Here is a 17,168-nt window from a genome sequence, read left to right as displayed (position 1 = left end):
GACGCGGAAAGCGTTTTACCGCAGACCCTGTGATTGCGAGAGCAACTGAGCTAATAATAAACTCCAGCTTCGTGAAAGTCGAGGAGATGGTTATGCCCTGTTCGCGTAAGAGATTCGGCAAACGCTCAGCGAGTGTTGTGTACATAATGAGGATCTGGTTGATCGTCTCCCGAATCATGTAACTCCGAACGCAGAAGATATCTCGGTCAATGCTGGCAGCCTCTAGCGCTCTTATGTCACGTGTTTAGGCTCGAATAAACAGTAACACAAGAAAGAGTGAAAAGAACAAGCTTTGAAAAATACAATAATTTATTTCCCTGGAAAAATTCTGTAAAAATGAAAAATTATGAACTTACAGTTTTATAAAATCAAATCCAAAATAGTCCAAGAATAAAATTGTTGAAGTCCTGATAACAAAATGTTCTACTGATTTCAAGTTCGAATCCCGACGAAGAATCCAAGATGGAAGACAATGACGTATGGTGCAGTCTATAGTGTTGAAGTCTACAGTTCCTTGTAGAAACAAGAATTGTCACTCCGGTTTTGGAAATCAAAATAAATTTCTTAATAGAACTGTCTTTGATTAAGAATCTTACACCAGCACATGTATTTTCCAGAAAAATAACAGAATTAATCCTTTTGAATCCAAGTAATTTGAAATAACTCCAAACAGCACAACATACAACTTCCAGTTTAACAGCCCAGCTTCTACTGAGAATACTTCTCCGAAACAGAGGTTAAATCGTATTCTAAACGTAAAGATGGGGTCACGTGATCATATTCTCCAAGCTTATAGAAAATAAGTACTTGTTAAAGATCACGTCTACCCAGTGTGGCCCTGACGAAAACCAATAATTTTACTCTAAGAAATAAAAAATAATTTTTTTTTATATATCTTAATGACGAAGTCCCATCATGACCTCGACAACAGTCAATCATTTTAAAATAAAGATAAAACTTGTTGCCACAAATTTTGAAACAAGGTCAGGATTTTGATCAACACCTGGTATTTATCAACTAACAGTCAAGGTCAAATTATTTTCTGAAAAAAGCATCATCTCTAGAGAACAAATTTACATTACAATAGCCTGTAGTAAAAAAAATAAAAAATAAAAATAAAACTAACAAACAAGTAAATTAAAATAATTTTATATTAAATCAGATATAATTAAATAAAATATACATAACAGCGCTCGTCTGCTTCCTTTATTGCAATGCGATCTCGTATCTCCTGGTTCATATTCGGTTTTTCCTCTCTGGTTAGTCTGGTATCGTTTTCCACCCAGAACTGTTTTTTTTCCTAATGTAATGCGATTTTCTAACACTGCAAGCTTCGCGAGATTATCCAAAAGCGCGCCACGTTACGTCAGAATCTCCCACGTTGATGGCCAGAATTTCTCGCATCGGGATGCTGTCAGATTCCCATTTGTATTTGTAATGTGAATGGGGCTAATGCAGAAAATCGGTCGTTTCTATATGCTAACAAAATCCTGCTCAACCCCATTTACTGAGCGGTCACCGTCAAGCTTCGCCATAACCTTGAGATTGATGATGTATTTTCCAAAAAATGCCTAGTATTTTGCGGTACGTTGTAAAGGTATCCTTGCCATCGGTATGAGGTTAACCGCATCGAAAACATGATTGAAGGCATAACGCTGCGAATTAAAAATACAGCCCAGGCGTAAAGTGTACTAATGTGTCATCTACTAGCCAGCCATTTTGGTAAGCAGTCTTCGATAACCTGAATCCACATTGCGCCATTATCGTCAACTCGTGCTGTTTCAGCCAGAGTTTGTTGCCGGCGAACTGCTTGAATTTTCATTTAAGGGCAACCTTATTTTTTTCGTCATCATCTGCCGTATTATACGCCTGAACAAAGACTGAGGACAGACCACGGGCCCGCGGCCAAACTTAGATCAGTCAATATTTCTGGTCAGTTTACTTTGTTCTGGATGACCAGCTTTGCGCATTCGCTAAAATGTTCGAGGGAACCGCCAAACCTTTTCCAATCGACGTCAGAAATAAGGAAACGGCCATTTTAACCTCGCCTATGTCAGCCGACGTTAGCGTATGTGTTATAAACATAAAAGTACCAAGTCGGCGAAGATGAACACTTATTTAGAGATACGCTAAGAGACAACATAATATCTCAGAAAATTAGTGTCGACGAGAGTTTCTCAGAAAGGAGAGGTTTGGTAAACTGCTTCTGCGCACAGACCCACCAACGTCTTGCCAGTTTGTTGTTTCCGCTCCCCATTCTCTACTGAGGTCTCACTGGCCAGTTGTTTTGGTAAATTTTTATCCAACAATAACCTATTGCTGAAAATGAGAATAAATTTACATTAAATACACTAATTAAAACAAACTAATGAATTTTGTAGAAAGCATGATTATAAGATGTTTATTGAGGTATTCAGGTTATTTCCTTAAAAAAAATATTGGCTTTTATACTGAACCGACACTGCCACCAACCCCTCTGTTTTACATTAATTTTTGACAGCTAAGAGATATTTTGACTGATTTCCTGTGATAAGGCTGCTAAAACAGTTAGTACGCGCCTTATGCACGATTAAAGCTCACTAGTACTATAACAAATATGCATCGTTCTCATCACCCATCAACCATCTCGATTCTGAGATATTTACCTCTGTAGCAGACATACGTAAATGCGTAAGCCATGTTGGCTGTTCATTTGCAGCCCAAGTTACGCATTTGATCTCCAGTGCTAGTCTAACTCTGACAGGCAGTCACCAACAAGCCAACACATTTTTCAAGCCTAACTCATGGTAAATGTAAACCACATTATATACTTAGCTTACGTGTAAATGTATAAACGCACGGCTTATGATAATGAGGATCATGTCTTCTACCTTAAAAAATTGTGTGTGTGTGTGTGTCAAAATACGTAACTATCCAGTGAAACCTCAGCTGTTAGCTCGCAGAGCGCAGATAATCTGGTGGCTTTATATGTTCTACGACAATAGTCACGCGTTAACACTTGCGACCGTAACCTAACCTAATAAATCTATCTATATATCTGTGTGTGTGTGTACTTATGCTGTAGTTCCCCACCTGAAGAGTCATTGCTAGCTCATCAGTGTGAACGCTTATCCGAGTTGGTGGTTTCTTGTTGTGGAGCAGACTCATAATTTTGCGGGCTTTATGGCAATAAGCAATAAAGAAGCAGCAAAGACTTATATCATATATGAGGCCAAACTGGTGGCCAAATCACTGCCTCGCTGAGGTCGTCTCTGCTCGGACTACACACAGCAGTTGTACGCCACCTCTCGCCAATAGATAACCGTGAACATCTTGTGAGTGACTTAAAAACTAACCATTTATCTAGATCGATCTATCTCAGTCATCAACAGCCGCCTTTACTTTATGTTCAGTGCGATACCAGCACCCATTGCAGCTGGTATGATTACATATGAACTCGTCATTGTTGAATAGAAACAATAAGAAATTCAAAGCACAAACGACGGTGTCAGTACAACACCAAAAAAGGATGTGTCAGCAGAAACGAAGACGGTTGAGTCAACAAACAATCTCAGGAAGTTACACTGGTAGAGTTGCTGCTGGTAAAAGACTTAGGTGATGAAATAATAGTTGAAAAGAAGAAGAAGAAAAACGCCAACATGGATACCGCTCCGGTTGCGATAAGCAATACCACGGGTCAAGAAAAACAGAAAACGGCCCATCTTATGTTCTCTAGTGTACCCAAGCATTGGTGTCTAGCCTTCTTTTCATCCCCTTTCGCACGCCAGCACAGAGTTGCGGAACAAAGGTACAAGAGCCGGCGGAATGACATCGAAAAACAACGTCCAGAGATCCATCGGAACGATTAGCGCTGCCGAATTCCGCAGCATATATTAGACATACGATGGGTCCCGTTCATATGAAATAGAAGTGTCACATTTGTTAAAAGAAAATAACATACACGTTTTCATGGCGCAACGCAGGTGCAAGATGTCTACCTAACTGTACGCTAAGGACATCGGAAACTTCATCCATTCAGCAGTACTTCGCAACCTTGACGTCAATACTCGATGACTGATATGCGCTTATTAAAATTTAAACCGTTCTACCTTGGTCGCCCAGACTTCGAAGCTCAGCAAAGGCTGTAACCATCACAACCCGTAGACTTTGGACGCCAAAGCATGCTGATTAACCAAGGCATCATGCTTGATAATATCAGTAAGTCCGTATAATGGCCTCTGTTGTTCTCATGATAGGCAGGGCCACTGTCATCGCCCTCGCATTAACTGGCTCAAACATCTTCTCTATGCTAAACCCAAAAGATTCCGACGAAGGTCGCATCCGCCACGACAAGACACTGAAGATCTTCAAGCTGCGCAGAGTCAGTGCCTACGTAAGCGCAGTCTGGGGCTCGATTACTTCACCGGTTAGCTACGCGACGTACAAGGTGCCGAAAGGACTTAACGAGACGTCATCGAATCGGAAGACAAAGACTACCTGGCGACCGGCGAAAGATATAGACGATAGTCCACAGTGAGTCTATGCTTTCTAACATTTACACACCATCATTTGAGCTGTGAAATTGCGAAATGATGTTTGTCACAGAGGCTTCTCGCCACCGTCTGTTGTTCAGCCTCAACCTATTTCTAAACATGCTAGTACATGTATTCCTTGCGTTGTCCAGACGAAGCGCCAGCTGCACGTTTGCAGCTCAAGAGCTGTCGGAACGACAAAGCACGGCAAACAGCTAAACTTGGTAAAACCACTAAACACGATGGAAACTCTGTGTGTGTGTGTGTGTGTGTGATTTGGATTTTTAACGTAGCTTTAACAAGTTTTCAGTCATATCGCTACGATGTCTGCAGTATGACAATTTTATAGTGATGTCTAGCACTGGGGCATCATGCCGCAGATATGTAGCATGATGTCCCCCCCCCCCCCCCGGCACGTTATCCTGACACCAGGCCGACCAGTCCAAACACTAAGCTCTTAATGCTGAGCACCAAGCGAGGGAGCTGTAAGTACCATTTTTTTAAAGTCTTTGGTATGACTCGGCTGGGGATCGAACCCACGACCTTCCGCATCCGAGGCGGACGCTCTAATCACGATGGAAACTAAGGTTGTGGATATATATATATATATATATATATATATATATATATATATATATACACACATTACAAATAAGATGGCTCTTAAAGGGTTGGTATAAAGCAATTTGATATACTAGTACTATTGGTATATCAAATTGTGATCCGCCCATGGCGCAATAATACACATACATAAACATTCTTTGAACTGTGTACTGTTGGGTCTGTTCCTATAGATCAATGATGAATTTACACTCTTTAAGCATTAGTGACCTATGAAAATAACGATAAAAGGTAAAAATAATCCCCGTTTTCTAAATGAATTGAACATGGTACACAATTTAATCGCAATCTTTTCTTTTTTTCCGTTTCCCCCTCCCCTCTCATGCACAAGGGACAAAACATGCAGAAATCTGGAGTGAGAGAGAAAATGAAATTGGGCTGGATATTTAAAAAAAAAAAAAACATGAAACCGAAATTGTACAAAGTAACCGACAATATCATTCAAGTTGCAATTGAGGTCGACACAATAAGGCAACTATCTTGGTTACGGGGCACACATAAGAAATGTATTTAAGGCTCTGTTGATGTTGTTTATTAAACCTATAATAAGGTTCTAAAAATCGATTATTATTAATTATATATATATATATATATATATATATATATATATATATATATATATATATATATAGAGTGAAGTTGCGAGAAACGTTTGCAACAAATATTAGTTTTTTTTTATCTTTTTTATCTGAAATTTAATTGACAATAGAAGGGGAAACAAATGAAAGTAATATCAATCCTGTGCATCAGTCCGTTTGCCTCTGATATATATATATATATATATATATATATATATATATATATATATATATATATATATATATAAGTAAAACAATTAGGACGTTCGTTATCGAAGTTCTTGTAATTTAAGGACAGGGAATTGATAAGAACCCAGGGAACTACGTAGTAAAAAGTTTTAGCGTACAATGAACAATACACTTAAGAATTTAACGAAAGAAGGAAAACCCGCGTTTCATGAATCAAAAGAGAATCCTATCTCCAGGTTTATGTTTGTGAGAGACAAACTTTACATTAATGACATTCTGACCTCGACTGTAGATACAGATTGATGTGTTCGACACTCCCAGAACCATCTCCATACATCACAAGTGTTTGAAGACTACCTTATTGTCCCCCAAACTCATCCCAAGCAACTGACGTAAAGCAAAGTGATGAAGAAGAAAAAAACACACTGAAAGCTCGTGCTTATGTCTCGCCATCATCTGTATACACTTTCACTCACCAGTGTCAGCAGGTTTCCACTCTAGTAAATTAAGATCCGGCACTGAAATATGGATGATCTCAATACTGACGCATAGGGAGACCACTGGGACATCAGCAGCAAGAGCAACAACAACCAAACAATAAATAAATAAACAACAACAACAATAAAACATTTTCCAAGGACTAATACGACTGTCTCTGATAGAACAATACCACTCCTGCTGATAATGAAAAATCGAATGATATATCGTCAGTTTCAGGTGAAAACCACTAAGTGAAACATGTAAGCAGGATTTTGTATAACTATTTGAAGTTTGAAGGATAAGCCAATTTTCACAAAAGGTCATGACTTTATTAATCACTTTGATGTGTTAGGTGTAGCATAAACAAAACTGTTTTAGGTAACATCGAATTTCAAAGGCAAAACATTCTCACAGGTAGGATTTCATATTATACCAGGAAAAAGCCACAATGACGTATGTACACGATATTTAAAATAGCTGAGATGTTGTACACTGTTGTATTGTATTTTTTATTTAAAAGAGTGGTTCCAGTAGTTTGAATTTCACCTCTGTTCAATATATTGAAACGTCCAGGTCTGTGTTGAAAAATGATATGCTCAACTTGCTCCACTTTTCATTGGGTCTCTTCACAAGTCGCTAGGTTTGGCTGTAATTGTACAGAATCAAATTGTAGACTCTTTCAATGATTATCGTCTCTAAATATGTCTCAATGTCATTAAAAGATTCATACAAATCTTGTCACCACGATAAATTCTATACTTGTTTATTCATTTACGAAATGAATCTCAAAGTCTTTTCGTTAGATTTATCTTTGAATTTTGTTAACTTCTACCGAGTTTCGAACCACGGATAATTCTATCTATATTCATGTGCTTTGTTTTCTTTTTGATACTTCTTTCACTGTAAAATTTATTCACCAGTAAAATCAAATCACGCGACAGTATATTCTTTGTAATCCATTCTGATTAGTGTGGCCATTTTGTATTTGTGAAAATAAATACATTGAAGTCTGACTGGTCCATTAATGTTTACGTCAGTATACAGTTTGAAAGTAATGGAATGTATTATTTTATTCATTTAAATAAGACTGCAATAATGTCACAATTGTCTAGTTCTCCCTGAATACCTGCTGCTCGCTTTCTCACTGTACAAAGCTGCATGAAAATCCTTGTTGGAATTTAATTTATACTGATCCATTGCGAACACGATTCATCTCTTGTAACTGCAATCAATGATTAAGTTACCAACCGTTTAATCTCTGACGACAGTGGAGGGTGGTGCTGGGGGTGAGGAAAACTGGGATTTTTAAAACCAGGATTTGTTTCTTTCATAACAAAAAAAAAAGTTTTCTCCTTAATTTTTAACTATTCTACAAATCAGAGCAGGTGTATTTCTGAACCTATTTCGGGGCCGGAGATTTGTGGGGATCGATTCCAAAGTAATCTCTGAAAAGTTAAGTTGAAGAAGACGTCCTTTATTGTAGCAGATTGAAGTGCCTAAATTATTTATTTACACGAAGATTTGGCAGTGAAGTTAAGACAACGTAAGCTGTCATAATATAAACTATTCCACCTTCCCTGTCTCGAAGCTGACCAGAAATGAAAAGAAGAATTTTAATTCATCGAATTTTCGTCTCTGCCTGCAGTGGTAGTGTCAGTAATTCGAATAATGATAAACAATGTATTGATTTTTGGAACATTAATCTTGACACACTTTATAGGTGATGGTTATGCAATATGTAACTTGGAGAATGAAAATAATGTGCACTTTCCCCACCTCCTGATGAGGTACACGCTTGTTTACTCTTTTATTTCATCTTACTCTAACTTCATGGAAGCCACAACAGTAACGCAGGAACTCAATAATGAGGCAAACAAATGTCACTTTCCCTGTTACCCCTTCACTGTACTTCTTTGCCTACTAGCGTATGTGACTTATCAGCCCAAGAAGGTTTGTGGTTTAGAAGGTCGCGGCATTTTTAGCACATGATAACATATACATGCCGGCAAGTATATTTGGTGGAGGAAGAAACACAGCAAGAACTAACTATCCGTGGACAGCTACTGGCAAACTTTCTCACACACCGATGTTGGCCGAGCTGAGATCCGAATCCACGCAGGCGAAGGTGAGATATCAGTTATTTGTAAAGGCGAACGCCTTTAGACCACTCAGCCACCCGGATCACCTAATTAAAACAACAAGAGGAAACATTTGGATTTGGTTTGGGGCTTTGAGGCAGAGCAACACAGGTTATTTAGTGCCGAGGCGATCGCTGTAAAGTTCCTTGTCCAAGAATATACACCGCGGTGGCGACTCGGCTGATCTTAAGGTGGAATTCGAACTCGTTCCTTTACGGAAGCGAGTCCGGCACCATAACATCTGCGCTATCGCTGCTCCTCCTCCAGAGTGGAACGAGGACAGTACAGTATTCTCGCACCATTCCGTTTTTTTGTAAAACAGAGGGCATCAAGGATATAAAAACAATGTACAATTCATTCATTTCTTTATAAATTCTAACCTGACTGTTGTCAGGAGGATCAAAACACTGTCCGATGGTTGACGTTTCGAAATCAAACTGGCGTTTCTGTAGCAACACGGTCGCCATATTTGCTTGGGTCAGTCTGTATTCAAGTGACAGATGTAACCATCTTTTAACATCTCAGTAATTTCGTAAAGTTAGGATTACATCTCTTTGAACGCATGTATAACAGAGTTCCTCCTGCTTCTTTATTCAAATCGTTTTAAAAATATAAAATTTATATATTGCAAATACTGGATGCAGACGACACAGTTTTTGGAAACCAGAAATGGACAGCGAGCAGTCAGTAAACTTGTTTTACATCAGCAACTTCTGTTTGTGTTGAAACGCCTATAATTCGGCCATGTTAGGGACCACTTGGCGCCAATCCGGTTTCAAGCTATAAATCAATAAATGAAATGACAAAAGTTTGTTCATTTTTATATCCTAGGTGCTTTTCGTTTATAAAATCGGTAGGGAGTTACAAATAAACGTCATATATATATATATATATATATATATATATATATATATATATATATATATATATATATATACCAACATGTCGGCCAATTCTGCGCCATTTCTGTAAACATTGGGTCACGTGCTATTCTGGGTCAAAATCCATTTTGTATCAAGAAAGAACGATCGGACTTTAATCAAAAAAAGAGATATTCGTGCAGTGTAGAATAATATCCCACATTCTGACTCGAAAGGCATATGAAAATGTGATTTCTAAATGTCGACATGAAGACCCACTCCATGATCTTCTTAAACCTGTAAACAAAAAAATCCTATTTACTATGTATCTTTTAGAATCATACAAATAAATACATTATATAAAAGATGAAAAAGTATACCTTAAAATTTTTTGCATCTTAATCCAAGTTCCCAATTTTGCAAGAAGTTGTCCCAAATGTACAATGTCGTCTGCTACCCAACGTGTCAACTTGCCGCTAGAACGGCATTCTTAAGAAATTCTCCGACGTATAGTCTGTTTCTAAATTCCTTAATAATTCTTCCCAATAAACAAGATGTTGTAAACACATTACATCTTATTCATTGTTTTTTCTCTTCCACATAATAGCTTTTTCTTATTTTTTATAAAATGTTGAACTTTGCTAAAAAAATTTTACAAGATCGGTTTAGTTTGCTTAATATCTCTTGCCATTTATTGGCATTGTTACGTCGAATTTTGTAAAACTAGCTATAAACCTGATCTTACTTGACTGAAAGGCTGACAGAAACCGTCCAAAGTAATGTATTTGATTTATATAGCCCGATGGATAAACATTACATCTTTTCAAAGATGTGCGCAGAATAGGCCGACACTTCGCGTAAGTAATGTAAGTCATAGCACATGTTGTTTTTTTTTTTATAGTGCTATGTCTTGCCCTCTGAATAATGGCCTTGTATAGCCTGTTCCGATGTCGGTTGACATCGGAATGAGTAGTCAAACTTTCAGGAATATCTCACACACTTGGCCGTCTAAATCGAAACTCTTCCACTAATTTATGTGTAATTAATATACTTACTGTGTTGTCTTTATCCTTGCGTAAGGAAACTACGACACTAGCAAATGGACGCATTTTCATGTTCTGTTGACATACATTTGATTTTGTTGCAATGCGACGGTAGTCGAGGCATGCCGAAGTATGTTCATGTAGATTCATGTAAGGGATATGTTTCTTGAACGAAACGAAACGTTGCTTACAATTCCAATAGGCATAATATATTTTTATTCGTTTCGTTAAAAAATAATATTTCAACTTAACCCTTTTCGGCATACTCTGCTTTCATCGCTTTCCAGCCAACTGAAAATGAAGGCCAACGAAACTTGAAAACAAGTCCATTTCTTTGGCGAGAATTTGAATTTATTAGAGAAAAGACATCAGGGTAAGTAAAGTCTCACAAAAACATTATAACTTTTCTTTGTTGAAAAACGTCGTTATTGGTTGCCAGTTGTGTGTGATATTTCTGAAAATTTTACTTTCATTACACTGTTAGTCGACATCAAAACACGCTAAACAGCGCCGTTAGTTAGATGTTAAGACCCATCACCCTCAGAACAAAAAATATCTGGTGATGTGTCTTACGTTGCAGGACTAGGTACAAGGCTTAGTGAAAGCATTGATATTTTTATACGGAGGTAACTGCTAGATTTCTGTGTCTGTTTTTTGTTACAACTGACCAGCAATGTAACTCTTTTCCAATTGATTGAGCTTATGGTGAAGGCAGTATTGAGGAATAAGGTAGTCCTACAACGTAAGACACATGCGTCCATTTGCTAGTGTCATATTTTCATATTTTCATTCCGCCAGGATAATTAAGACAGCACAATAAGTATATTAATTACACATATATTAGTGGAAGAGTGTCGATATAGGCGGCCAAGTGTGTGAGATATTCCTGAAACTTTGTCTACTCATTCCGATGTCAGCCGAGATCAGAACAGGCTATACAAGGTTATTTGGACAGTAAAACATAGCAATAAAATAAAAACATGTGCTAAGTCTTACATTGTAGGACTAAGGTATGAGGGTGGCTGTATTTGGAGGTGGCACTCTTCCTCTATTAAAGGACTTCTGGTAACGATGATCACCAACCTATAAGTCAAAAGATAGGGCACTATTTGTAGTATTGTATGCACTCTTTAGTCGTGATATATATACATGCAAGGAGTTTCAGACCAATATCATATCACAAACAAGCTAAAGGTAATCAGGGTGAACAGAAGTAGTGAAATATATTAATAACTTACCTTGATTGTAAAGGTACGACCGCTATGGCGTACGTATCACATCCTATATTTACATGTTATAAGTTTATCTCTGAGGGTTTTGGAGTTACAAAACAGAAAGGAAAACTAACAACGAACGGTAATGGGCCCGATCGGGTGAAAAAAATTGTTGTGGGGGGAGGTCCTCCAAAACTTCAAAAGGACCCTGATTTTCCTCGAAAGGGCACCATAGCAGATGTCTATTTACTCAAAGTGTACATAATACCCAATAAACGTATGCAAGGACAAAACGATGGCAAGTTTTCAAGCGACAAGTGATTGTATGTTAGTGTGTGTGTGTGTACCCTGAACCCTCCTGCTTCCACTCCCCGCATCCGGCTCTGATGGTATGCATCATACGGTTAAGAGTAGTCATTTATGTAAGTAGCGATCTTAATCCATTAAGTCAAAAAGTTGTACACAGACAGGCCAGGCCCTAGGGATGTACGGAGCCTAAGGCAGCAAGCGATGAGCGGGGCCCCAAGCAACAACAACAAAAAAAAATTGCACTGCGGAGTTGATTTTCTGAAAGCGCAGGGCCCAAGTCTTATGTCATGTGTTTAGTCTCGAATAAACAGTAACACAAACAAGAGTGAAAACAGCAAGCTTAAAAAATATATAATAATTTATTTCCCGTGAAAATTCTGTAAAAATGAAAAAAAAAAATATGAACTTACGATTTTAAGAATCAAATCCAAAAATAATTCAAGAATAATCCACGAATAAAATTTTTGAAGTCCTAATAACAAAATGTTCGAATGATTTCAAGTTCGAGTCCCGACGAAGAATCCAAGATGGAAGACGATGACGTATGCTGTAATCTGTAGTGTTGAAGTCTACAGTTCCTTGTAGAAACAAGAATGATCACTCCGGTTTTAGATAGCTGAATACATTTTTATTAAAAAAACTGCCCTTGTTCAATTTCACATGGGCACAGATATTTTCCAGAAAAAAGAATTAATCCTTTTGAATCCAAGTAATTTGAAATAACTCCGATCCAACTAATTTGAAATAACTCCAAACAGCACAACATACAACTTCCAGTGTAAAAGAAAGCCCAGCTGCAACTGAGAATCTCTCTTGAAAAAAAGATTATATCGTACTCTAAAACGCAAAAGGGGTCACATGATCATGTTCTTGAAGAACGTAGAAATTAGGTACTTGTTAAAGATCACGACCATCCAGCTAGGCCCTGACGAAAACCAATTATTTTACTCTAAGAAATAAAAAAAAATTAAACACTTGGTTCCATCATGACCTCGACAACAACCAATCAGTTTTTAAAAAAAATAGAACTTGTTTACGTGGTTGCTACTAATTTTGAAACAATGTCAGGATCTAGATCAACACCTGATATATATAAAACGAACAGTCAAGGTCAAACTATTTTCTGAAAAAGTATCATCTCTAGTGAATCAATTTACATTACAATAGCATGTAATATTTTTTTTTTAACTGTCGACCAATTAAATTGAAATAAATATATATTAAATCAGATGTAATTAAATCAAATATACATAACACAAGGCAGATGCCTCGTTCGCCTTGCCCTAGGGCCGGGCATGTACAAAGAGTTACGAGGACGAGACAGAAGCAGGTAATATCGATTGTGACCTTTACAATGAGTATATGACCTTATTTGGAGTACGAGACACGCTCTTTGGCAGTATTATACAAGTTACTTTAAAATTTCCTTAAATCAAATTACCTTTAGGGACCTCGAGTGGCCAATTGAACTAAAGCGCTCGCCTTTAACGATCACGGCCATCTCACCTCTGTCCGCGTGGGTTCGAGTCTCAAGCTCGGTCAATGTGGGTGTCTGAGAAAGCTTGTCAGTGGCTTACTGTAGGTTAGTGGTTTCCAGGTTCTTCTTCTACAAGCTATACTCGCTGCCATGTTTGCTATGTAAAATGGCGTTAAATACCAGAAAACAACAATTTACCATCCAATTAGGGACCGACCATTTCCTTTTTATTGTGGGTGGGTGGGGATCGAGCTGGCATATTTTTTTCTTTGATCCGAAGATTAAAAAAAATTCAACATTTGCAATGGATGTATAAAGTTCTTTTTTTTCTTCTCGTAAATCTGAGCAAGAATATACCATTCCATCCAAACCGAAAACTCAGTATTTGTTTCCTTATATAACAAGAACGAACATTTGGAAATGCTGAATTTCCTTTGTGACCCAGAACTCAAAGATCGGGCGCCTAATTTGGTTTACAATATACTCGCTATTTCTGCGAGACAACGTTATGGCTTGTATGCATGCTGGCGCAGTCATTTACATAACAATCATCCATTCTGTTAGCCGCCCCTCTCCCCCCATATATTCGAATTACTTCGGCTATTTCTAGGATTTAGTTGATCATAGGATTGACGGACAGGCTACGAATGAAAAACATCTGGATCATTTGTAACATCTCTTTCAATCCTTATTTCGTAAATAGTCGAAGTGGTCGGAATTGCAGCTATCAACATACATTCGAGGTATGATCGGTAGGGTTCATCTCGAAGTTGCAGATGTGTTAATGATTAACACTTGTACCAAATTTAATTACTGTATCCATAATGGCTCGGAGTTGTTTATAAAAAGTAGATAAATAGAATGATGATGTTCACCATTACCTGAAAAAAAGTCCGTAACGTGATGCATTCTCTGCAAGTGATACATACGTGTACCATGTTTAATGTATCTGTTTCAAGGGTTTTAGAGTCCTTGATCATACAGAAGAAAACAAATTAAGATTTTTTTTGTAAACTTGACCTTGAAGATACGGCATCGATTGTGCTGTTTGACACTTTCTCGCAGAAATTCATAGATACACGAGCTTTCATCTTTCCTGGTTTAAAACGGTTTTGGAGTTGCAGAGAGGACAAGAAAGACCGAAAAATGTTGATGTATATTTTGATCTTGGAGAATGTATCTAGATTTTATGCGTGACACGGACACTAAGTTGTATATATTTATTTCAAGTCGCTTTAGAGTTAGAGGGCGAAAATGAATTTGTGCAGGATGGATAGAAAAGTAAATTTCATGTTGCCAGCTTGTTCTAAAGAAAAGGCGCTGAGATACAAAATAAGTTCAGCTCTCACACAGTTTCATTTTGTGTTGATTTATAACTATTAAACATGTAAACTTAACAGTGGAACGTATGTATGCTGATGAGGAAATCATGCCGGATCTGCTTCTCGTACTATCATCGACGTAATAAAGCTGTCCGAAATTTACTTTCTGACCCGTCTGATCCAATTTGCAAAAGAAAGTCTTTTCTAATGCATCAAAATGATGAAATTTGACAGGCTGATTTCTTCAACTGAAAGTAGAATAACTCTCAAATTTGAGAAAAATATAGGACTGTACTTCTGAGTTCTTCCTGCTCAAAGTTATTATATATTTCTATAAACTCTGGTTGCCGCCTGACTAGACACCAGTCAGAACTGTAAAGGCTTGGTGGAATGACAGTAGTTATCTGTTTGAGCCCGAGAGAAACTTGACCTGGTGGGCGTGTTAATTTGATCACCTGTATAAGAGCATTGATTCACTGTGGATATGTTTTTAATTTGATTAGGTAAGTTTCTAGATTTAATTAAAGTTTAAATTTTACAGAACCTTAGCTTAAAAACGACTTGCTTCGCCTTCTCCAAAATAACACGTAGACAATGTATAATATCTTCAGTACGTTCTCACGAACCCTGTACTTCATTCAAATATACCTGCATCTATCGTGAATGTACCTGCCCCTTCCAGTTTTAAAGAACATGCCCATGTCGGATATAAGACTGAAGAGCGATAACTGTGATTATGTTTTTTCTTTCAATTGAACTTTTTCATTTTTTTCTCACTTTGCTCGTTCATTCTTTTCTTTCTCCCATCATGTGCCAGGGGTTAGCTCACATTTGTGCCAGGGGTTAGCTCATGTGCCAGGAGTTAGCTGCCTCGGTGTGTCATTGCGAAAGGAACTTAGCCCGAGTTTCTTCAGCATGATATACCCTAAAATGTGTTAAAAGTGCCTATTAAACCATTGACTAATTCCTCATATCCGTTTTTCCTTTCACCATCCACCAGTTTGTCCTCGTTCCTTCCTTCCTTTCTCATTTCATTCTCTCATTTTTCTTGCCTTCTGATTTTTTAAATTTATTTCTTTGATTCGGAGCCGGCCGTTTAAAGAGTGGAATTTTTTTTTTGTTTTTTTTGAAGCAATTCATTTCGACTCCTTATTGTTGTCTATCTTTCACACAGTACAGTTTACAGACGTTACTGTTTGCATTGATAATAAATCTGTTTATTCACTTTTTTTTGGCACGCGATCTAATCTTCTTTTTTAATGACTCCAACTGGTAGTTCTCGGTGCTATATGTACTTAAATTTTGATCCACAAACCAGAGAGAAAGAGAGAGAGAGAGAGAGAAAACTATTAATGCTCATAAAAGAGGAAGTGTATTGCAAGTACCTACGTTGTGATATAACTATTCAGTATCAACTTTGACTAATATTAATACAGTCTCTGGAATTCGGTGAGCCTATCATAAATGTGAATTTTCGAATACATCATTTAGAAGACGTGAAAAGATTCAGAATATGTATATATATATATATATATATATATATATATATATATATATATATATATATATATATATATATATATATATGGATGCATGCATGTGTGGATGCATGTATGTATGTATGTATGTATGTTTACTCATTTATATGTTTCTCGTCAATGAATTCATTCTGCTCTCTACCTTACGGATGTGATAGGCTACATCACTTAACGTCTTTCTTTTGAACCTATGCATTTGCAGTGTAAATTATGTACCATGCCGTGGATAAAAATATATCATGGTGTGTTGTTGTCCGGAACAGGTTTGTTCAGTTATCATCTATAGCAACGAGCAGTCGTTATCTACACAATACTGTCATCTTGTGTTATCAGTACGTTCCGTACCACTTAAATAAATACTTCTTAATGACTCACTAGTCTGCTTTTTTCCCTGTCAAGTGTGAGGGTTGTTATAGTTGGGGTTGGGTGCTTCCAAGATTTTATCTAAACTATTATGAAAGACCCACCCAGGCTTGATTTTGGTTGGAAGTTAAATTAGTGAAAGGCATATGTACAGCTCCGAGCCCCCAGTCAGCCATGCCGACGGTTAAATAATTGAATATACAAAAAAGTGAAATTCAACGAATAACAATTCAGTAGTCAAATGATTCAAATTTCCCAAGTACTCTCCTTCCGCTCGACCCTGTAATAGCCTATTGCATCACTTGATTAGTAGTGTGGGATAGATTTACACCTGTCCTTGTATTCTACTTATCTGTGTATTCTTCTCTCATATTCCTCCAAATTTCTTCTCCTCCTCGACTTTTCTATACTCCTTCTCCACTTTCTTTTCCTTGACTCCTTTTCCTCCTCCTCCACCTTCTATACACCTTCTCTCCACCGACTAGACTTTGTTCGACTCCGACTGCTCTTCTAGTCTCACTTTCG

At 37.5% G+C, this 17,168-nt stretch overlaps 2 protein-coding genes across 2 annotated transcripts in view; one reads left to right on the top strand and one right to left on the bottom strand.

Moving 5' to 3' along the window:
- LOC149807572 (uncharacterized) overlaps positions 1–12,046 on the bottom strand; it is a 41,060-nt gene extending 29,014 nt beyond the window's left edge. The window contains exon 1 of the mRNA XM_089967993.1: positions 11,982–12,046. Within this exon, the coding sequence (XP_089824119.1) occupies positions 11,982–12,034 (53 nt within the window). The 5' untranslated portion in view covers positions 12,035–12,046. The remainder of the gene's footprint in view (positions 1–11,981) is intronic.
- A 2,843-nt stretch (positions 12,047–14,889) lies between these two features.
- Positions 14,890–17,168, top strand: part of LOC149807571 (serine/threonine-protein kinase Sgk3-like) — a 232,160-nt gene continuing 229,881 nt past the window's right edge. Inside the window, exon 1 of the mRNA XM_089967967.1 lies at positions 14,890–15,245. The gene's annotated coding sequence lies outside the window, so the exon portion shown is untranslated. The remainder of the gene's footprint in view (positions 15,246–17,168) is intronic.

The sequence above is a fragment of the Sinohyriopsis cumingii genome, chromosome 1 (genome assembly GCF_028554795.1).
Source record: "Sinohyriopsis cumingii isolate HCF-2022 chromosome 1, ASM2855479v2, whole genome shotgun sequence".
In the NCBI taxonomy this organism is placed as follows: domain Eukaryota; kingdom Metazoa; phylum Mollusca; class Bivalvia; order Unionida; family Unionidae; genus Sinohyriopsis; species Sinohyriopsis cumingii.
This window is presented reverse-complemented; position numbering and strand designations above follow the sequence as displayed.